Source organism: Amyelois transitella, chromosome 6 (genome assembly GCF_032362555.1).
Source record: "Amyelois transitella isolate CPQ chromosome 6, ilAmyTran1.1, whole genome shotgun sequence".
Taxonomy (NCBI): domain Eukaryota; kingdom Metazoa; phylum Arthropoda; class Insecta; order Lepidoptera; family Pyralidae; genus Amyelois; species Amyelois transitella.
Genome location: NC_083509.1, coordinates 2563643 through 2588197, shown reverse-complemented (window position 1 = coordinate 2588197; position 24555 = coordinate 2563643). Strand labels below are relative to the sequence as shown.

General features: G+C 40.2%; 1 protein-coding gene across 1 annotated transcript; it reads right to left on the bottom strand.

The window, feature by feature from the left end:
- Nucleotides 1-560: 560 nt before the first annotated feature.
- On the bottom strand, nt 561-23000 carry LOC106134548 (uncharacterized). The gene is made up of 15 exons (XM_060944844.1): nt 22688-23000; nt 20825-21007; nt 19501-19666; nt 18965-19102; nt 17276-17534; nt 14873-15060; nt 13034-13282; nt 12517-12732; nt 10928-11069; nt 10149-10319; nt 8282-8436; nt 6568-6698; nt 5882-6009; nt 4842-4961; nt 561-3694 (listed from the first exon to the last, which is right to left on the bottom strand). Exons 2-15 carry the CDS (start codon nt 20989-20991, stop codon nt 759-761), a joined length of 5166 nt encoding a protein of 1721 aa, XP_060800827.1. The 5' UTR covers nt 20992-21007; nt 22688-23000; the 3' UTR covers nt 561-758.
- Nucleotides 23001-24555: the final 1555 nt, after the last annotated feature.

Genomic DNA, 24555 nt, shown 5'->3' with positions numbered 1-24555 from the left:
CTGCTCGAAAGTACTTTTTCAATTCGAGCGAGCAACATTGAGTAAATTATAATTTGAAAATCATTTTGGGTATACTTTAATTTTTATTGCAAAGGTCTCGGTTAACGTAAATCAACCATGTCGGGGACATGTGAGTGATTTTATGAAGATTCCCTATGTGAAATATCCCTTTTATCGCTGGTTTTTCCCATAGAATTTAAATTGATTTTGTATCATACAGATTTCAATGATTCTACCCAACTCATTGCTTACTCAAACAATTCAAAAGGCAATTTTAACCTTAGTTTCCTTTTCAAAATATTTCGAAAATTATTCGCTACCAACTCGAATTGAAAAATGAACTTTAGATGGCATTACAAGTTTTACGAAGATTTGAATAAAATCATTAGTTAAAATTGGCTGATAAATATGACTGATATTTCTGTTTCTTCGCAAAAATCCTAATGCCAAGATTTTTTTAATTTTGTTATTTTACTAGTTTTTTACATTTTTATATTCTTTTTTCAATTTGATATTAACATAATACTAATTCACTTTGAAGTATTAAGCCTACACAAACGTGTTTTAGGCATACAGCATTTTTTATTTTAAAACATTTTTTTTTTGTCTTTTACCCGTGCATTTTTATTTGCATCCCGTACCTTAACTAATAACTACAAATATAGCAGCAAATTTGTTACCTAAACGAGTTAATAACTTTTACGTAGCAACACAAGAAAATATTAAGCGATTAAAATATATGAACACATGGTCTGATATTACTTCTTCTTCCTACGCGATTTCTTAGACTTAGTAGATTGCTTTGCAGAAGGCAGTACGACGTTCGCGACGACAGTCTTTTTGTCTTCCTTGTCGCTGTCGGTGGACACGACTGCCGAAACGGTGTCATCGTCCGACGATTTCTCCATCACCTCAACATCTTTCTCCTCAGACTTCCCATCATCTTCTATATTCACTTCCTGCGACGTTATCTTATGACTTTCAATCACACTGAAACCCTTCTCTTTCTTAGCGGGAACTTTCTCAAGATCTATCAAGTTAAATGTACTCGACTCGATAACTTTGTTAGTCGTTTCTTTTATAGATGATAGGATATCATCTATATTGATTTTGCAAATAGGACTCGTCATCTTTGGGTCGTTTACATCTAACAGACTGTCTCTCATGACTTCTAGTTTGAAATCCTCTAGACCAAAATCAAGCGGCTCCAGCGGTGGCAAGTCTTCCATCACTGCATGATGTTCTTCAACAAAGTTGAGCTCGGAAGGCGCATCACATTCGGCGACCATGATATCCGTCCTCTTGCATAGTTCAACCAACTTTTCCTGAAGCGACACGGTAGGTGGCTCCGTATTGTCTTCTGCTAGACCCGCGGCATCTCTAAGCTCGTCTCGTAAACATACACTATCTCTCTTCACCATAATATCATCCGCGTTTCCTTCAACTTCAATCTTTTTCACATTTTTAGAAGCTGCAATAGAGCTCCAAGATTTAACGGGTACTTCAGTCGCTGTCTGCCGTTCAGCAGGTTTCGGCTGAGGAGATCTTTTGCGCGATTTCCCTCTTGTAATTTGAATTTCGGGAAAATCATCTTTGCTAGTATCTATGACGTACACATCTTTCACTTCTACTTCTGAAATTCGATCCACTGCTTTACGATCGTCTTTATAAGGAGACAATGATTTGCTCTTGTTTGCTTTTGTTGGTAACAACGAATTACTATCGCATATATGATCTTCACGTGATTCAGATTTTGACTGCCTCATTTTATTAAAGAATTCTCCACGTGGTACAAAAGATTCCATTGTTTTTGCTTCCTTTAACATACAATCTTCTACTGATTGCAATTCATCTTTCTTTGAAGCAGCTGAACCTTCTTCACGCGTTTCACACTTTTCGGGAACAGGAATTATGGGTGATCGTATCTTATTTGTTTTAGAACGATATGAACAAGAGGGTTCTATTGCTTCGTAAGTGGAGATGGAAACTAAATCACCGCTGCAAGGTTGCTGCTTATCTTCAATTGCATGTATTTCTACAAAACTATCTTCATCAACTTTTGCTTGGAGATCTTCTTGAGCTTTCTTATTCTTACGATTTCTCTTAGATTTAGGTTTTGATTCTATAGAAATCTTATCACTATCTACAGGTTGTTGGCTGACTTCGGCCACTACTGGTTTTTCAGGTTCGTTAAGGAGCAGGTCCCACGCTTGTTCCTCAGTCTTTATATCGCCGTCTCGCCAGTCTCTACATTTGCTTTGCGTACTGACTGCTTTGATGGGCAACGTGAACATTTCGGGTTCTTTTTTTAAATTGGTAGACTCTTTTTCATCGGATGTTTTCGTGTCGATTTTATCATCAGGTTCATTCACAGGAATGAAAGCTTTATTTTTAGGTTCCTTTGTTTGCTTAGATTCTTGAACATCACGAGACCGTTTCGCTTCTTTTGGCTGTTTTGATTCTTTAATTAAGCTAGTCTCCTTAGTTAGTTCTTTGAAGTCTTTTGATTTGAGGAGGTTTTCAGAGTCCTTAGTTTCCTTTGGGTCGCTAGATTTTCTAGTTGCTCTCGTAACACTGCTAGACCTAACTTGCGATGTTTCAATGACTTCCGCCCTAGATTTCCCGTCGTCCTTAGTCACGCTAGAATTACTTCCCGCTTTAATAACGCTTGGTTCCCTAACTTTTTTAGATTCTTCTGCTCTGGAAAGGCTAGATTTAGAGTCATCTGATTTAAAGGACTGTTTCAGGTCCTTAGTTTTCTTGGGTTCGTTTGATTTTTCTGTTTCCCTAGTGGCACTAGTCGACCTAACTTCTTTACCTTTAGGTTTTTTAACGTCTTCTACATTAGACATTTTGATTTCCCTAGCCACGCTAGAACGTTCGCTCTTTTGAGTAATACTAGGTTCCCTAACATTTTCATCTTCTTTTTCTGCCATAGGTGGGTTAGATTCGCTGATAACTACACCTATATCGGATTCTTTATTTTTACTACTTATTTTAAAGTCTCTGTTTTCTTTTTTAACATTATACTCTGTGGTTTCTTCAACCACATTAGACTTCTTTATTTCCCTAGCTACACTACTTTTTCTATTATCTTTAGACGTGCTTTGCCGTACATTAGATTCCTTCGTCATCTTAAGCTCTGTCGTTTCTTTAGAAACACTAGATAGATCTATCTCTCTAGCTACGTCACATTTGACTTCAACAGCTACATCAAATTTCACTTTCACATCAGTAACATGTACACGTTCGCACACATCAAAGTCCTTATCTCTAGCCTTACAACTAACGCGATCGCCGTCGTCCGCGTCGGTGGGAGGAGAGGCGGACCCGGGCGGGCCCGCTGGCAGTGGGGGCTGGTGGTGCAGCGCGGCGGGGATGAGCACGTGCGTGGCCAGCGGGCGCGCCGGCTCCAGCTCGGGGCTGGCGGCGGGCGCGCAGCTCTGCGCCGGGATGGTGGTGCCGCGCGGCAGCGGGCGCGCCAGCACGGCGGCGGGCGCCAGCGCGGCGGGCGCGCGCACCACGGGCCGGAAGCGCGCCTCGTCGGGGTTGGCGCGCGTGTGCGCGTCGGGCTCCAGCGGCGGCGGCGCGCGGCGCGCCGGCCGGGCCACCACGCAGCCCAGCGGGTCCACGGCGCGCGCCACGCCCGCCCGCGCCGGCGACGCCCGCGGCGGGCTCGGCGTCCGCTCGCGCCCTATCGAAACCGAAGGCAACCAATTTAATCTCGATCGCGGAGGAGATTTGGAAAAAAGCATTGACCGGTCAAAGAGTTCGGAGTCGGAATGAAAGATTTAAATGATGGACGTATCAATTTTATAAAGCCTCAGAATATGAAACATTTTTTGTTAGGAATAAACGCAACGCAGTTACAAATACATGTGTTACATGAAGTTTATATTTTACAGAGTAAACTCATAAAACAAATCTGCCTTTTCTCTAATTATTTCAAGGCATGCTAGCTAGCGCTATGAGCTGCACTTTTAATTATTAATTTTAGAACTGTATTGTCTATAAATCATTCCGAAAACAAACAAACGATATAATGAAAAATTAATTCAATTAAAAATGCTTTCATTCCGATGTCAATCCAACTATACAAAAACAAAATTTGAGTGGACTATGTATGGAACAATGTCGCCTAAAGCGATGGTGCCTTTGGCTTCGGTTCGGGCCGGCGGCGGTATATGAATGCTTTCTTCGAGAACTCCTCCGCGCATGCTCTTGCGTTCTTGTCACTTGGCAACACACTCGCAAAAATGTTTGACGCAAAAAAGAACATTTGTTATGGACACGCCGTATAGTGTCGAAGTAAAAACTTTTTGTTGAACATATATAACAAATAATAAACATTTTTTGTAACAAGCGACGCGAGAAAATCCACCAGAGCGATTGGCGGTTTATGAATAATGTTTTTAATTTTGGTTCAAAGCATCATGCAGACACATAATTTGATTGAGGGTAAATGAAATTTTAATTTGTTTAACTCAAAAACTACTGGAGCGTTCTTGACGAAATTTGTCACATAGATAGAATATACCTTCAGGTGAAACATTGGCTTTTTGTGCTACTATTGGGCACAGGTTTAATTCAAGTTAAGCTAGTATAAGAATTAAAATGAAAATTTATGAAAAGCCCCACTGGTTACGTCAAGAAGAGAAAGAACTTCACACTTAAAACACTATTATATTGCAGTTTAATTTTTTTAGATTGTGTGTATTATTGCAATACATTAAGATCGATTTTTGAATAGTATATCTGTACAATGACGAGCAAAAATTTTTTATCGATTTCGCATCTAATATATACATAGTTAATGAAAAAGTGAGCCACATAGGTCTTACCGTGGTCTTCCCTCATGGCTTCCGCGAGGTCTTCCCTCAGCTGGAGGTCGCAGGCGGGCGCGCGGCCCTCCGCCACGGAGCGCCGGCGGAACCCGTCCGACGGAGACTGCTCCAGGGAACCTGGGGGAACGGACAAATATATATATTTCACGCTTGTCTGGTTGCGAATGAAAAAAATAAATATATATTTATTGTCAAATATTTTTATACTTATCTCTAGCCTTAGAGGCCGCCCGCGACTTCGTCCGCATGGAAACCCTATCAATCCCGCGGGAACTCTGGGATAAAAAGTAGCCTATGTGTTATTCTGGGTCTTCAGTTACCTACATACCAAATTTCATGGTAATCGGTTCAGTAGTTTTTGCGTGAAAGAGTAACAAACATCCATACATCCATACAAACTTTCGCCTTTATAATAGTAGTAGGATTATTTCCAATAATATAGTATCTATAAATTGATTATTTCTCTCCTCTGTTCTCCTTCTGTCTTTTGTAGTGTATAACTAACTTTCTACTATACTTCCTTCAGTGCCATCTGCTGCTGAGAGCTGGTTAGTCTATCAAGAGAAAGACTAATTAATGAACTTGGGATTCTTTTAAGACGATGGGCTAAGCAACCTATCACTATTTGAATCTAAATGCCATCATTAAGTTATACAGGGATTTTTGGCGAGCGAACCACGTTCTGCTACTTCAGACAGCGACGAGTTTGTATGTTTGTATGTATGTTTGTTTGTATGTATGTATGTTTGTTTGTATGTATGTTTGTATGTATGTTTGTATGTATGTATGTATGTTTGTATGTATGTATGTTTGTATGTATGTATGTATGTCTTAATGTACGATATAACACTCACTACAAGAACCAGAGTCGATGAGGACGGGCACGATGGGCCTGGCGGCCGGCACGTTGACGGGGTTCGAGCGGGCCACGTTGTGCAACTCCACGTCCACCGTCTCCGCTTCAGACAGAGACGAGTTTGTATGTTTGTCTGTACGTCTGTATGTCTGTATATATGAATATATGATATAACACTCACTACAAGAACCAGAGTCGATGAGGACGGGCACGATGGGCCTGGCGGCCGGCACGTTGACGGGGTTCGAGCGGGCCACGTTGTGCAACTCCACGTCCACCGTCTCCGCTTCAGACAGAGACGAGTTTGACCTGAAAATAATATTTTTTTAGACTATACTTCTATTCAAATTAACGAGTAATCGTTGTTATACCCTTAATAGTGAGGGATCCAAGATCAAATTAAAAAGGGTCTATCGATATACGCGTTACGTCTTGCCATTGCACCTCTCTCACAGTTAGCGGTGAATTTTTCTTAGATCTTCTTCGTCCTCCTCCTAGCTAAGTCCCGGTTGCATCCTTTCCAATCTGGACAGGAGCCCGGGGTATGACTTTGACCTTGGACCGATCTTGGTTCGATCATGGTTACACATCCAGTTACCCGTTAGATCATCGGTTAGTATTCCAACTAATGTACACATCTTCGAAAATAGTCATCGGTACATGACAGGGGATGAGATTTGAACCTGTGACATTTTGCGCCACACGCATTTTAACACACACGAGATTCGATGTTCGAAGGGCACCTTACCAATTCGACAACCGAATCTCTTTTCTCAAATGGTCGTCACTCTATTTTAATCGAATCTTTCGTCCAAAAAAACTCTGAATATGTCTTATTTTATACCTAAATAAAAATGGCAAACTTACCCAGTACAATTATATGTTTTGAAGACGAATTGCGGGCCCATCCACAGGCGGCGGTGCGGGCCCGCGTGGGTCACTATCTCCACCTGGGACAGCCAGCGTTCTTCCTCGCTCATACACATGTCCGCACACCCCTGTTCAGAATAAGATTCAATGTCAAAAAGATTCTACTACTCGGAAGTGGCTTCTAAAATTTTCACTGTGCCGTGTGGTTCCCGGCAGTGCCGTGTGGTTCCCGGCACCAATACAAAAAAGAATAGGACCACTCCATCTCTTTCTCATGGATGTCGTAAAAGGCGACTAAGGGATAGGCTTACAAATTTGGGATTCTTTTTTAGGCGATGGGCTAGCAACCTGTCACTATTTCTATCATTAAGCTAAATAGCTGAACGTGGCCATTCAGTCTTTTCAAGACTGTTGGCTCTGTCTACCCCGCAAGGGATATAGACGTGACCATATGAATGAATGAATGAATGAAAATTTTCACTCTACTCGATATTACACTAGTGCACACTGTGACGTCAGTGTTAGTTGCAGTGTTGCCAACCCCAATAAAAGTGAAATTTTTTAATGACGTAACCATTGTTGTAGAATTAAAAGGTATGACAGTTATTAAGTGATGTTTTAAATGTCTCACAAAAACGAAAAAATAAATTTGAATTCTTATAAAGAATGGCCTTTATTAATGACTTTCTCGACCAGATGACCTGTTGGTCTTGGTTGCCAATCAATACTTTGAAATTCTTCAATGAACGAGCTAATATAAGCATTTATTATAAAATATAGTATTGTTGAGTTAATGTCTCTTAATCTGTGTAATTTTTCCCGCATATTTAATGACCTCTACAACGTGAATGTGCAGGTTACCCCACGATGTTTTTCATCACCGTAACAGCATCGGTTAGTATTCAAACTAACGTACATAACTTTAAAATATGAAATATTAAATTTATAAATACATATTATATAATTTACTAGCTGTGCCCGCAACTTCGTCCGCGTGGAATAGTTACTTTGCGCACCATTGAAGCCCTCAAGGATGAATAATTTTCCCCGTTTTTTTTTTCACATTTTCCATTATTTCTTCGCTCCTTATAGTTGCAGCGTGATGTTATATAGCCTTAAGCCCTCCTCTATAAATGGTCAATTTGAACCAGTAGTTCCTGAGATGAGCGCTTTCAAAGTAGTAGATATACGAGTATTAAGCGATGGCCTAGCAACCTGTCACTATTTCAATCTCAATTCTACCTTAAAGCCACAACAGCTGAACGTGACCTATCAGTCTTCTCAAGACTGTTCGCTCTGTCCACCCCGTAAGGGATATAGACGTGATTATATGTGTGTATGTATAGATGTGTAATGTATAGATGTGTAATATATATCTAGATGTGTAATGCATAGATTTGTAATGTATAGATGTGTAATGTAAAGACGTGTCATGTATAGACGTGTCATGTATAGATGTGTCATGTATAGATGTGTAATGTATAGATGTGTAATGTATAGATGTGTAATGTATAGTTGTGTAATGTATAGATGCGTAATGTATATATGTGTAATTGATAGATGTGTAATATATAGATGTGTAATGTATTGATGTGTATACATGTGTCATGTATAGATGTGTAATGTATAGATGTGTAATGTATACATGTGTCATGTATAGATGTGTAATGTATAGATGTGTAATGTATAGATGTGTAGTGTGACTACTGACCGCGGCGGCGGCGGGCTGCAGCAGCGGGTTGGCGGGCGGCAGCGGCGCCAGCAGGTCCGCGCAGCCGCCCGCGGGCCGCTGCAGGGGCCACTGCGCAGCCGCCTCCACCTCCACCTCTATGGGGGACTCGTCGCACACTTTCTCTTTTGGAATACCTGCACAGTTAAAAGGCTATGTATTGTCTTCGTCCTGGCTTTAAGTGCCGGTTGCATCTTCACAAACTTTTCTTTCTTCATCTTCAAACCGCCGAGCTTGCATGAAGAGTTATGAATGTGGATGAAGCGAAGGAAGTATGCAGAGATCGTGGCAAGTGGAAAGAGTCTCTGCCTACCTCTCCGGGTAAGAGGCGTGATTTTATGTATGTATGTATGCATCTTCACCACTCTGGAGAGCCCGGGGTATGGCATTGACCATGGATTCCGGATTGGGTGAGTCAGGTTCTTACACGAAGCGACTGCCGTCTGACCTCCGCAACCTTTGCAGGCGTACCTCACACGTATTGGGTCATGGTTACTCACCCAGTTGTCTGTATCTACAAGTTTTCCCGAGTTGATCGTCAACTCGCTTGAAAGAAACTCGCATGCGCGCGCGAGTTGGCGATTTTCAATATTACCTAGTTTTATTGTTATCAACTCGCTCGTCTATATAAAGTACTGTCAAATAAGAAACAGGTTGATGAAACCAAAAACTATAAATCATTATTTAGTGACAACGTTGGCTGATTCTATGAAGTACTGACCTAGATTTCAGTTTAGCGGTCCGGAATGAGAAGAACCAAGGAATGCATCCAATGACACAGTCATGACTCATGCTATCTCGTATAACGCGCCCGCGCACAACAAATGGCTACCATAGAGCTATCTCTTTCTATTTCATTTTGCAAATTGAGGGCCACTTTCAATGCACAGTAACAGACGATGAACCTGTCTTATACATTTATACGAGTAGTAAGCAAGTACCTAAACATTAAATTTCTGTAACGTTTTTGTAGCTGACTATACATTTAAACGTCAGATTTCATGATCAAGCGAGTTGACGACAACAAAAATAAATAGAATTGAATATTGCCAACTCTCACGCGAGTTGACGATTAACTCGTTTTCCCTCAACGTAAGAGAATCGGTTAGTTTTCAAACTAATGTAGTTTCTTAGTACTTCGAAAGAAGTCATTGGTATGTATTGGTATGTGGCCGAGGTGGGATGCGAACCTATGACTTTCTGCGCATCACGCATTTTAATTGATGCACCTAAACGACCGCAGAAATCTCTCTTCAGATCGAAAAGGGTAATGACTAAGATAAAAGGCAGTAAAACAACTAATATACAAGACACGCTAAATGGATTCTAAAATAAATAAAATCAAAAATTAATAGTCATCGAATAGACTTTGTGATCGACATGTCGATAGTTCCCATACACATTCCGGAACGGCACCTTGCTAATTGTAAGAAACTGAGCGAATAATAACGATAAACCCTACAATATTTTGGGTAACACTCACTATGATTAGTTCGTGGGTGTAACACAAGGTGCAGTAACAAGCCATTGGCCGCCATCAAATAGAGGGCGGTGACCGGAGTGGCGCTAGTTCCCACGTACATTCCGCAGCTAGACTCAATGATATTACTTATTCAAACCTCGGATAAATATGCTATTTTTAAATTAAATACACTTTAATACTCACTATGGTTAGCTCGTGGGTGTAACACAAGGTGTAGTAACGAGCCATTGGCCGCCATCAAATAGAGGGCGGTGACCGGAGTGGCGCTAGTTCCCAGGTACATTGCGAAGCTAGACTCAATGACATTACTTATTCAAACCTCGGATAATAATGCTATTTTTAAATTAAATACACTTTAATACTCACTATGATTAGCTCGTGGGTGTAACACAAGGTGTAGTAGCGAGCCATTGGCCGCCATCAAATAGAGGGCGGTGACCGGAGTGGCGCTAGTTCCCACGTACATTCCGAAGCTGCATCGCGCTAGTAAAGGAGCGGCGTTGCTGTCTTCGGATAGAGATGAGAGACGTTGGCGACCTGGAAATTTGATTGGCGGTAAATACCTATACATATACATATTTAAAGTTATTAAATAGATTATATCATCTGAATCTGACACATACATACACACATATGATCACGTCTATATCCCTAGCGGGGTAGACATAGCCACCAGTCTTGAAAAGACTGATAGGCCACGCTCAGTTGTTTGGCTTAGTGATAGAATTGAGATTCAAATAGTGACAGGTTATAGTACAGCCCATCACCTAAAAGAAGAATCCCAAGTTTATAAGCCTATCCCTTAGTCGCCTTATAGGACATCCGTAGGAAAGAGATGGAGTGGTCCTATTCTTTTTTCTAATGGTGCCGGGAACCACACGGCATAATGATTTCATCAATATAAAAGATGAATCTGATATAGGTATTTCATCAATATAAAAGCATCCAGAAATTCACTTCTTAAATCAAAATCGGAAATACGCAGTAATTATTGACGAAGCAGAGGAAGTTAGCGTAAGTTTTGAAGCGATAGTAGTCATAATTAAAGTTATGTGACGTCAATAAGTGATACCTTGTATTCAATTTTGAAAATAATCCTATTCTATTCTATTCATGAGGGGTAGACAGAGCCAATGGCAGGTTACCTGAGCTGGTGCGCGTGAGTGTGTGCGTGGGCAGGTTGGCGGTGGGCCTCAGCTGGGCCAGCGGCTGCAGCGTCACGGGCACGGGGTACGGGGGCAGCCGCGGGTTCGGGAACCACGAGCCGTGGGTCAGGCCCTCGCTCACCTGGGGAGAATTCATATGTTATTAGTCTTTTATATTCAAGAAGGTTGCTGTTCAACTAATTAGTTTTAGTCATTTGATATATGGACAAAATTGAGAGGGTTAAGCTTCCAACACAACTTAACGAAACTAACTAACTTGTGCCGTGTGTGTATAGACGTGACCATATGTATGTATGTATGTTAACGAAACTACTTTGAAACTGTCACAGTGTGTAATGCATACTAAGTTATCTGACCAGTCTGCAATCTGACTTATAGCTCACCGCGCTAGCGGTGTAGCTTGTGTGTGGTGGGTTCGATCGGTGGAAGCGAGACAGCCTGCTGTGATGTGACTCACCGGGCTAGCGGTGTTCCTCTTGGGCGTGGCCTGTGTGTGGTGGGTTATGGGGAGTCCAGCGGATCGGTGGAAGCGAGACAGCCTGCTGTGATGTGACTCACCGGGCTAGCGGTGTTCCTCTTGGGCGTGGCCTGCGTGTGGTGGGTTATGGGGAGTCCAGCGGATCGGTGGAAGCGAGACAGCCTGTTGTGATGTGACTCACCGGGCTAGCGGTGTTCCTCTTGGGCGTGGCCTGTGTGTGGTGGGTTATGGGGAGTCCAGCGGACCGGTGGAAGCGAGACAGCCTGCTGTGATGTGACTCACCGGGCTAGCGGTGTTCCTCTTGGGCGTGGCCTGCGTGTGGTGGGTTATGGGGAGTCCAGCGGATCGGTGGAAGCGAGACAGCCTGTTGTGATGTGACTCACCGGGCTAGCGGTGTTCCTCTTGGGCGTGGCCTGCGTGTGGTGGGTTATGGGGAGTCCAGCGGACCGGTGGAAGCGAGACAGCCTGCTGTGATGTGACTCACCGGGCTAGCGGTGTTCCTCTTGGGCGTGGCCTGCGTGTGGTGGGTTATGGGGAGTCCAGCGGATCGGTGGAAGCGAGACAGCCTGTTGTGATGTGACTCACCGGGCTAGCGGTGTTCCTCTTGGGCGTGGCTTGTGTGTGGTGGGTTATGGGGAGTCCAGCGGATCGGTGGAAGCGAGACAGCCTGCTGTGATGTGACTCACCGGGCTAGCGGTGTTCCTCTTGGGCGTGGCCTGCGTGTGGTGGGTTATGGGGAGTCCAGCGGATCGGTGGAAGCGAGACAGCCTGTTGTGATGTGACTCACCGGGCTAGCGGTGTTCCTCTTGGGCGTGGCCTGCGTGTGGTGGGTTATGGGGAGTCCAGCGGATCGGTGGAAGCGAGACAGCCTGCTGTGATGTGACTCACCGGGCTAGCGGTGTTCCTCTTGGGCGTGGCCTGTGTGTGGTGGGTTATGGGGAGTCCAGCGGATCGGTGGAAGCGAGACAGCCTGTTGTGATGTGACTCACCGGGCTAGCGGTGTTCCTCTTGGGCGTGGCCTGTGTGTGGTGGGTTATGGGGAGTCCAGCGGATCGGTGGAAGCGAGACAGCCTGCTGTGATGTGACTCACCGGGCTAGCGGTGTTCCTCTTGGGCGTGGCCTGTGTGTGGTGGGTTATGGGGAGCCCAGCGGATCGGTGGAAGCGAGACAGCCTGTTTACGACGCGAGGCTGCGTGTGAGTGCGGACGCTGGGGGCGCCGCCGTATGCGCTGATCGCGAACACGTGCGTCGTGCCGCGTAATGTTGATATTGCAGCCCAACGGGAGTCCCACGAGATCGCTATGTCCTGGAAATTTGCAAACATTTGTTTAAATTCAAAACAATCTGCATTATTTCCTTTTTATTAGGTAAATGTTGACAGAACTATTAATTAACCGCACAATCTCTGATGTATTTTTTATCAAGAGATCCGCGGCTGAACTCTTTGAAATACAACTTTAGGCCTTGATTCACAATTGAAATAGAAGATTAAAACAATGCCACTGCAAATACGAAACAAGCGAAAAACTTAGAACAAATAGAACTTTTGCACTTTTTGCAAATATCAACGTCAATTATAACAAACGGTAGTTAACAATTTCAATGACCTGCACTTTAGCCGTAGTGTCTCCCCTGTGCAGCACATACAGATGATGGACCGCGGCCAGGCTCGGCCCGCACGGGTGAGGGTTGATGCGGAACACGTGGAAGTCGTGACCGCGCCTGTCCGCCGTGACGAGCAGCAGGCCGCTGGCGTCGAAACACAACGCTATGACGGCCTCCGAGTGCGCCACGAAGTGGGCCACCATTGGCTCGTATGGTTCCTCGCTGTCCTGGAAGTCTTCGTCATCGTTTCCCTAAAAAAATATAGGTTTCTCAGTGGGTTTTGTTAGGTTAACTTTTGCCCAGATTCTATGAGGGTTTCCAGATTTATTTTCCTAGCGAAAACCTACGTCTAACTTCAATTGTGGTAAAGGGAAACTGATTAATTGGTTTTGGCTATCCACTCATGAATAAGTCGACCTTCCAATGGCCAACATTAAACTCTAACAAGTGGAAGGCATGTTCACGTCTGTCTGCCGTGACAGTCCCTGCCACCACACCACAGTGGAGTCACAGTGGATGAAATCTATTTTTTAGTTATGTTTAAAAACTGTTCCAGGAAACCCAGTATTGTGGCTAAAGCACATGTTTGTTCCAGTTGCATTGTCCCTGGAAAGCCCTGAACGAATGATGACTGTAGTCTGTACATCTATACTAATATTATAAAGCTGAACAGTTTGTTTTGTTTGTTTGTTTAAACGCGCTAATCTCAGAAACTACTGAACCGATTTGAATAATTCTTTCACTGTTAGATAGTTTATTTATCGAGGAAGGCTATAGGCTACATTTTATCCCGGATTTCCTACGGGAAACGTCAACAATGCAGGTGAAAGTTGAATGAGGCGGCCATCTGCGAGCTTTCCACGCGAACGCTGCGCAAACCAACAAAGATATAGTAAAACAATGTACTAAAGATGTGAAGTACTCATTTTTTGCCACAAAAAAGTCCGCGAGAGCATATATCTATCTCTTAAGGTTTACTTACAATAACCACTTTTATGTTCATTTTTTAAGATTATTTTTTCATTATAAACATAAGTTATTTTGAAACCAATTTTCTTTAATTCAGTATTAATCCTTATCCAAATAAATATGTTTATTACTTTCGGCTTTTCATGTAGACTAAAATTGCCACTTACAGTATATAAATCAGACGAATAGGTTTTGAGATATAGTCGTTATAAGCAATTTGCAGCGAAAGATTTAATACGGCGAACCAGCGTTCTTTCTAATACGCGTGACCGCCTCACCCCGCATCTTTCGATCGCCCTGCTCTATCCTACTTCCTACATATAGATAGGTATCATTCTACTTATAATACTTCCTTTGTATGTTTGTCTGTTTTTACCTCTTACCTACTTTTAAACTGATTATGTCTATCTTTTAAGATTGTTGTTGATTATGAGTATTTAATTGTTAACACAACTGTCTTTGATATCACTTAATTTTAATGAACATCTTAGAAGATATTACTATTTTAAAGTAAAGTAAAGTATCAGCCTGTAAGATCCCACTACTGGGCAAAGGCCTCTCATCTCACTATATACGGTCTCCGTTCCGTCGCGGGTAATGATGTGGGCCAAGTCGTCGCCAAGTCGCATAACAATTAGCAGCTATAATTGATAAAGCCGAGGAGGTTGTTTGCAAAAATAAATATGATGCCTAAAATAACTATTCCACGCGGACGAAGTCGCGGGCACAGCTAGTGGAAGATAAAAAAAAACCGGCATAGCGTTCTGAATAAAAAATTTTGGCTACAATATTCCTAAAACTATATTTTCACCCAGACTCAGCAATATACTCTCGCCAGGCCTCCGCTTCACTTCTTCTATAGAGAATCTCACCTCAATATCCAGTATGGTGACGACTCCGGGCTGCTGGATGTCGGCGTTGGGAGGCGACGGCGACTGCGAGGTGCTGCGCCCCCCGCCACCGAGACTCTGCGCTACACTCTCGCCGAGGCCGCGGAGACCTTTGCTTAGTGATTTGGCCGCGTGGAGAACTGTGGCTGTGTAGCTGGTTACGCCTTCGCCTGTGTAAAATGTTTTTCTATTTTAGTATAAAAATATTACAGAATTTAACAAAAAATTGACTAAATTCATTTCTCATGTCGAATACCCGGCATTTGAAAATTTATTTACCTTTAATCTTTTCAAATCTATTCCTTGTTAAATGCTGTAATTTTTCAAACTAAATGCTATATTTTTTCATGGAGATATGAAAAAAATTACTGTTACATTTATAATTATTATTGTAGATATTCTAAAGAATATGAACGTCATTTATTCTAAATTTCACAGACAAACAACGTTACCCATTCTTTATTAGCCATGTGTGGCGGCGAAAAAATCGTTTTCTAATTTTCTTTCATTTTTTTTAATAATATCTCTCGTTAATAATATCTCTCTTTCATATAATTGAAGACATCAATCAAAAAAGATTTTGTTTGAATGGTACTATACTTCAACAAAATATTTCCAAATAAAAGACTTAATAACATCTGTGATTTGACAAAAGGCCGATAACACCCCAAATTCACAACAAACAGTACGCACGTGTAAACGTTATTTACACTCGATCGCAGTGTAGTCAAAATATTGCGTCGTAATCAGACTTGTTTACACGCGATAATAATCCAATAAAATATTACAAACGTGCGTTTCCTACGTTTCGTAAGCATATTATGAGTTTCGCAAGTATTAATATTCAATAAAGGAGCACATTATAAAAGAGTAGTACAGTACGAAGGCGGGCTTTTCTCTAAGTTCATTTTACACAAACAATAGAAGTTTTCAAATGAGGATATTTATTTTATTTGTCATTTTCTAGGAGTTTAGTTTTGTTAAGTGCAATAAATATATTTAACAGATTAATTTAACATACATACATATGTACATATAAACACTTCTATATCCCTTGCAGGGTAGACAGAGCCAACGGTCTTAAAAAGACTGATAGGCCACATTAAGCTGTTTAGCTTAATGATAGAATTGAGAATCAAATAGTAACAGGTTGCTCGCCTGTCGCCTAAAAGAAGAATCCCAAGTTTATAAGCCTACCCCTTAGTCGCCTTTTACAACATCCACACGAAAGAGATGGAGTGGTCCTATTTCACCATGTTTTTATAATAATTTAACCATGGTTCATAATTATGTGTAATATCAAATCAACCAGAAGTAAAGCAAAATATAATGTGTGGAACACTTGCACCTCAACACTGCAAAGCCAGTATTTAAATCATTTAGATCTTAAATCTTTATTTAAAATATATAAAAGAACTGGAACCTCGGGTACAGTCATCTATACTAATATTATAAAGCTGAGGAGTTTGTTTGTTTGTTTAAACGTGCTAATCTCAGGAACTACTGGTTCAAATTGAAAAATTCTTTTTGTGTTGATTAGACCATTTATCGAGGAAGGGTAGGCTATATTACATCACGCTGCAAATATAAGGAGCGAAGAAATAATGAAGAATGTGAAAAAAGCGGGGAAAGTTATTCATCCTTGAGGGCTTCAATGATGCCTAAACTAACTACTCCACGCGAACGAAGTCGCGGGCACAGCTAGTAGTAAATAAATAATATCCAGTTAAGGGTGGTAAAACAGATAACGGGTCAATAAATGAATGATAACAGGAAATAAGAGTGATAAGAGTCTAACCGGCTTCAGGCTTGACCAGAACCAAGCTATGTATATCATTAGCGACCTTTACCTTAATTAACGAAAACAAGTTTCGAACGATCCAAATGAGTGAGACAACATATCAAAACTAGATATATTGAATATATTGCTATTGTCTCTTGTTTGTGACTCTGTCAACAAGTGACTAACAAACTTTACCTTTTTATAATATTAGTATAGATTTAAATAGTTAAGATATCACTACATAGTATAAAACAAAGTCCCTATTTCAGTCTGTTTGTCTGTATGCTTAATAATTTAAAATTACGCAACGGATTTTGATGCGGTTTTTTGTAACAGGTAGAGTGATTCAAGAGGAAGGTTTTTATGTATAATTTTTTCCGAATTTTGCACCCGTGCGAAGCCGGGGCGGGTCGCTAATAATGTAATATATGAACCATTGCTTGAGTTTCAATTCTGCCGCTACCGATATATATAATAATAATACTATGATATATATCTATATATATATATCATAGTATTATTCGATAACACCATTTCACCGCTAAAAAGGTACATTATCATACAGTCAAAGCCTAGGCGCTAGTCATTAGAAATCAACAAACCTTCACATCCACCACTGCTTCGCTTCGACTGATTCAACTTCTTGTCCGCATACGCCAGCCAGCGATCCCCCAAGGCCAGGGGGTTTATAGGGGCGCTCCCCCCTAGGGGGCAGGGGCACGGGTAACACGTGGTCACCGTCATCCGGTCCTCGAGGGTAGCAGCGTCGAATACGGCGAAACGCTCCGAGAATGATACCACGACGGAGCGCTTGTTCGCCAACACGTCTAGTATGGGATTCTTGAATTTTATGCTCTTCACCTGTTTAGGAGAAATTTGATGCATTTAAACTACTACATACATATAGTCACGTCTATATCCCTTGCGGGCTAGACAGAGCCAACAGTCTTGAAAAGACTGATAGGCCACGTTCAGCTTTTTGGCTCGATGATAGAATTGAGATTCAAATAGTGACAGGTTGCTAGCCCATCGCCTAAAAGAAGAATCCCAAGTTTATAAGCCTACCCTTAGTCGCCTTTTACGACATCCATGGGAACGAAATGGAGTGGTCCTATTCTTTTTTTATATTGGTGAACGGGAACCACACAGCACTTAAACTACGACTACTAATTTAAACAATCTTAGAAATACCGAAGGCCGAGGTTCGCTTACTTAGCTTTTAAAATGTTATTAAGGCTTTTGTTCGACATAAGTTTAATAAGCATCACGGTACTAAATATATAACTATTAGTTACTTCAGATAAGAGAGATAAAGCGCCCAGTTAAAATAGTTTCAAAACCACAATGATAATCACAAACATTCTAACTGGCAATGTCATAAATTATAAAACAACTAAATTAACTGCAATTAACTAACCGGAAAGTTAACACTGATAAAATGTCAGTGACCTTGGTTCACTTGAATACACAATCAGTTCTCAATAAATACTAGTAAATACTAGATTAATTCACGCTAACACAAAGAAACTTATGACGATTAGTATTACAACTGGATCTGTACTACAAAGACTTAAGTTTTTATTTTTTATCTAAAATGCAACTTTAGATAATAAATAATAAATAAAAAATAATATATATTATATATTTATATATATGTTATAAACGGACAGATTACACAAATTGAGTTAGCATCGAAGTAATTTTGAGACTTGTGGTATGAGATTCTAACTCAGCGATACTATATTTTAAAATAAGTACTTATACAGATGAACATCCAAGACCCTCCAAGGCTAATCAGAGAAAATTTTTATACCATGAATATATTTTTGTATATACTTGGGATTCTACTTTTAGGCGATGGGCTAGCAACCTGTCACTATTTGAATCTGAATTCCATCATAAAGCCAAACAGCTGAACGTGGCCTATCAGTCTTTTCAAGACTGTTGGCTCTGTCTACCCAGCAAGGGATATAGACGTGATTATAATTATGTATGAATGTATAATTTTAATATGTTCATAGATTTAATTGAATATGCTTTACCTTATCGTCGCTAATAACATGAATATTCGCATTTTAGTCTCAAGCGTCCCCGATATAAACCTAAACTACAGATAAGCAGACACTCACATAGCCAAAAAGGTTCTTTGTTTAATATTGAGCCCTTAAAATGGCTGCATGATGACAATTACCAATTTAAAGAAACCCATTTCTGGCTATTTTTACTATTTTTCAGTAATTTTATTTAGTTATTAAAAATTTTAGTTAGTTTTTGAATTTATTTATAGTTACCTGTTCACCACCTCTGATGGATATGAAACTGAGTGAACAGAAGGTCGGTCCAGTGCTGGCGGAGTCACACAAAGCTATGAGGGGCCTCTTCGATGCAAAGCAGTCGCCGTGCTGCGGACTGGGCAGTATACGGAGCACCTTCCGAGAAACAAAACCCTCAATTATACTGATGCTGCTAAGTCAGAACCCTGGGATCAAGGAAAAATGGCGGGAATACAACTGAGAACACAAAAAGTTGACAAAGAGTATAAGTTTTAAATACAACTCCATGTAGATAACTTGTTATAACTGATTTTAACTTTCGCGTTGCATTACACTATTTATTAAAATTACAGGTAATAAACAAGCATGTAACTTTAATTGACCTCGGTTGTTTCTAATCATGTTACAATGATAGTTGTGTTGGAAAATCATTCATCTTGGTTATCAATAACAATCATAACATTTATCTAGTGAAAAAGTAAGATTTGGGATGTATACTTGTCTCCCTCTCTCTCTTTCTCATCTCCACTCTCATTCACACAACAACATCCTACCTTCACTGTGCCTTGTCGCCATGACAACACCTCCTGGGCGTCCCCGCTAGGGGGGATCAGCCACACCTGCACCCCCGACCCGTAGCCGAGAATGAGTAGGAGTGGGGATATGTCGCTATCGCTGTCTCCCTCGGGCGTGGGTTCGTTGATGTCAGCTGTCTCGAATCTGTTGGGACAAATAGGCTATATTAGTTAACTCTTAAGTGCTGCAAATAAATTAACTTTTATAATATTTTTAGTACAAAGTGATGGGAATTCGGACAACTTAATGTGTTGCTAGCGTGTCGGGAAAGCCGCATAGGATACCATGGCTATTAAAGAATTAAAAATGAAATTGTTTCTTTATAATCCCCTACTAAAGAAGTGTATTTTCTGCACGATTTTTCTCTCGCTTCATACTTTCACGCCTTGTGTCATAACGCACAGATCATTTGAAAGTACCTTCTTTTAAAAAATGAATAATAAACATATAAATATTTTAATCACACATTATTTAAAAAGATAAAAAGGGAATTAATTTTCTATACAAAATGAAACAAAGTATTAAAACGGTTTGTTTAATTAAATGACTATTGTTAATGTTATTTTCTGAGTCATCTTCATTTTCTTTGTTAATATAAACAAAGTAATAAACACGTCATACAATTACAATTTATCACAAAGGTTAAATTAAAAGAAAATATTGTTCAAATCTGTTGATAAGAATTAATATTTAAAATTTTAAAAATCGCAAATTATTGAAATTATTATGAAAATTGTTTTTTTTTTGGTCCACTAACTGTGCGAACAATAAACAAAGAGAGTTACATACAAAATACGGTATGAGGTTGACAACTTTTTCGAAAGGAACACAGCATGCAATGTGATTGTTACAATATAAGAATAGATGATGGATGGATAAAAGCACCAACAAATAGTTCACCAAAAAAATTACTATTATAAATCTATTCAAAATCACAATAGAGAAACATTCTGTTTTTCTGTTGGAATTATGAAGTGCCGTGTGGTTCCCAGCACTTTAGAATAGGACCCGTATCTTTTCCATGGATGTCTTAAAAGGTGATAAAGGGAAAGGATAATAAACTTTAGAAAAATCACGTCTATCCGTTGCGGGGTAGACAGAGCCTTGAAAAGACTTATTGGCCACGTTAAGCTGTTATTAGCTTAATAGATTCAAATAGTGAAAGGTTGCTAGCCCATCGCCTAAAAGAAAAATCCCAAGTTCATAAGTCTATACCTATTTTACGACATCCATGGAAAGAGATGGAGTGATTGTATTGGTGCCGGGAACTACAAGCAACTAGAAAGAGAGAGAGAATCTCACCTCGCCCACTGTATGACATCCTTAGGGTCCTGCGCGGTCCCAGAGGACAGTGTGACGTCGTTAATGAACCCGGAGACGGCGTCGATGATGCTGCGGTCGCTGGGCGGCTGCGAGGGCACGGTGAGGGGGCCGCCCCCGCGCACGTGCCGCGGCGACTCCGCTGACATACTGCCCGATTGTCACCTGGATATAGGTGATGAATTAAACTGTGATTTTTTGGTGAATTAATTAAAAGATTTAATTACATAGAGAGCTGTATTTGTGTTTATTTTCACATTTCTTTTTATATAAACACCTACATTTTATTTTATTTCATTATAAAATGCAGCTCAAATGCATGCATTCTATGTAATATTTCTATGGACCAATTTTTATGACCTCACCACATTTTGTGGCCAAAAAGTGTATTTAAACCATGCATATAAAGTAAAAATATTATTATATCTCTTTTTTACACTTGGATGACTACCTACTTTGAAACTGGATGATATTACCTAATCTACAAATATAGTGGCTTCAGATAGCAAGCATACATTATAGCTTCGCTCATGTAGAACCGTCTTCTTATATAAGGTTTTTGGCAGATTTTTCAGTACATATGTATGTAGGGTAAAAAGTAACTCTGCTATCTTCTTCCAATTATATAAAAGAAAAAAGTGAATGACTGACTGATAAATTTACCCACAGCCCAAACTGCTGGGTTTAGACTTCAAATTCGGCATATAGGTTTATGTAGTCTAGGGATGCACTAAAAGGGGATTTCCCGAAATTCACACGGGAATAGGAATTATGGTGATTTATCAGCCTCTGATTCTGCATATTTTATAACACTCGAAGACTATGTTAAGCGGAATAGCTTGCCAGTTTGCTAACCCACAAATAAAAGAAGAAGCCCATGTTTCTCAAATCTTTCTCTCTTATTTTTCTTTCATAATTTTTTTCTGTGGTTAATTCATATTTACATAAGACCTAACATGCTGTTCAAATATTTTGCTAAGTATTTACTGCTGCTTACTGACTAAACCCACAGAAAGTAATGGAGTATTTCCATTAAACACTGCCAATTTAAAACATTCTTTTTTTCTTATGTTTATCCTAGTTGCAGTGGAAAACAGCCTTTGTCAAATTTATCTTTTTACTATTAGTTACTAGGCATTACACATACCTACATAAAAACAAATTTATAGAGCTTATACTACTCTGAAGAATTAATAAATTTACTACATTTTTAACAAAGGTATATTTTTGGTATAATTTGGCCAATGATATTAATTAATTAAAAGGTTCTTAGGTATGTCCATGAATCATATAATTTGGGCCATAAAATTTACTAATACATACCTGAGTATATGTAAAGGGGTTTGAGTGTTTCAGTTGTAGGTATGACCTTGACCAAAAAATAATATTATAATTTTAAAATAGACACGTACATTACAAAAGTACATTTTTAATTACAATTGTGGGTAGGTCACAAAATTTTATTATTCTAGAAAGAATACAGAAAAAGCTCATTAATGTACCTACCTTATTTATTGAAAACAAAAAACTATAAATATCTGCTAAAATTAGGACTTCATTAATAATCAATGTTATTGATTACATAATTTGGAAAACAAAATAATGACACACTAATTCTCAGTTAGAACATCGAAAATGCTACAAAAATATTTAATGTTATTGTGAAACAGCTGGCATTTACACATAACATACCTACTAAGGTGTGTACCTATAGCAAGCAACAAGGCTCCGAGGACAAAGGAAATCGATGCAACTATCACGGCCCAGAAATATGCATTAAAACTCTCCTTCCTTACCATCCAAATCAAATTAACCCCTAATTTACGCGTTGCCTTCATTACTTACCTTATTTACAAAATCAATCTTCATTTTAAATCCATTTTCAAGTAAAAATGCAACTGCGTCGTTATTGCTGGCAATCGAAAACAATGACGTCACACAAATAAAAAATAAACTTTAAACAATCATATAACGCACACACTCTTTTGTATCAATTAAATTACTTTAACATTCCACAATAAATAGATTGGAAATAAATAAAATATATATACAAAATATACAACGATTCACGAAAACAGATGATTCGAACGAATGACAATAATTGCACGCCCACTGGTTCGTTTGATGTTGGAGTGAGTGTGTGTGGCGTGTTTGAATACACCACAGACGCTCACATATACAGAATGAGGGAGTGTGGAAAAACACTTCAAAGATTACAGAATAACAGACTGGGCAAAAAATATTACCTACATACATACATAAACTCACGCCTCTTTCCCGGAGGGGTAGGCAGAGACTACCTCTTTCCACTTGCCACGATCCCTGCATACTTCCTTTGCTTCATCCACATTCATAACTCTCCTCATGCAAGCTCGGCGGTTTCGGGCACTTTTGACCTGACCCTTCACCAGGACATCCTTAATTTGATCAAGATATGTTCGTCTAGGTCTTCCCACCCCGACCTTTCCCTCCACACTCTCCTTGTATATCTGCTTAGTCAACCTGTTTTCATTCATCCTCTCCACATGACCGAACCATCTCAACATACCCTTTTCTATTCCTGTAACTACATCTTCTTTCACATCACAACACTCCCTTATCACGCTGTTCCTTATCCGGTCACTCAATTTCACACCCAACATACTCCTTAACGCTCTCATTTCCACTGCATTTATTCTGCTTTCGTGCTTCTTTTGCCATACCCAACTTTCACTCCCATACATTAATGTCGGGACCAACACGCCCCTGTGCACAGCCAGTCGAGCCTTTTTGGATAGTTTCTGACTGCTCATAAAGGCATGCAAAGCTCCATTCACCATGTTCCCCGCGTTCACTCTCCTTTCAATATCACTATCACACTTGCCATCTGATGTAAACTTTGATCCTAGATATACAAACTCTTTCACTTGCTCAACTTTTTCTCCTCCAATCAAAATATTACATGCTGTCATTTCTTTCTCCATTTCAAAAACCAGTGTTTTAGTTTTATTTACGTTCACTTTCATTCCTTTCTCTTTTAAAGCTTCATGCATACAGTTTACCATCTCCTGTAACTCCTCCGCTGATGACGCCAGTATAACCTGATCGTCGGCATAGAGCAGACATTTGACGAGTAATTCATTCATCCTTAATCCACTTTCAGACTCTTTCAAATCTGTCAAACAACTATCCATAAATAGGTTGAACAGCCACGGTGACGCAACACATCCCTGCCTAACACCTTTCTCAATCTTAAACCACTCAGTGTGCGCTCCGTTTATCCTGACACAAGCACTCGAATCCTCATATAAGGATTTCAGTGCTCGTATCAAGAGACTGCTCACCCCATGCATAGAAAGTGCTGACCACAATTCATTCCTCTCAACTCTGTCATAGGCCTTTTCCAAATCCACGAAAGTGCAATAGACTTTTTGACTCTTGGCCAAAAACTTTTCGGCTATGCACCGCAAAGAAAAGACCTGATCAGTACATCCCATTCCCTTTCGAAATCCCGCTTGAGCATCCCATATTTTGTCATCAGTTTCATTCCTGACTCTATTAATCAATACCTTAGCATACAATTTGCCGACGACGCTAAGCAGGCTTATACCACGATAATTTTTGCAGTCCAGTTGTGACCCTTTTCCTTTGTAAAGTGGCACAATAACAGCCTTACACCAATCTTTTGGTACTCGGCCGCTTCTCCAACACAAATTGAAAAGGCAGTACAACTG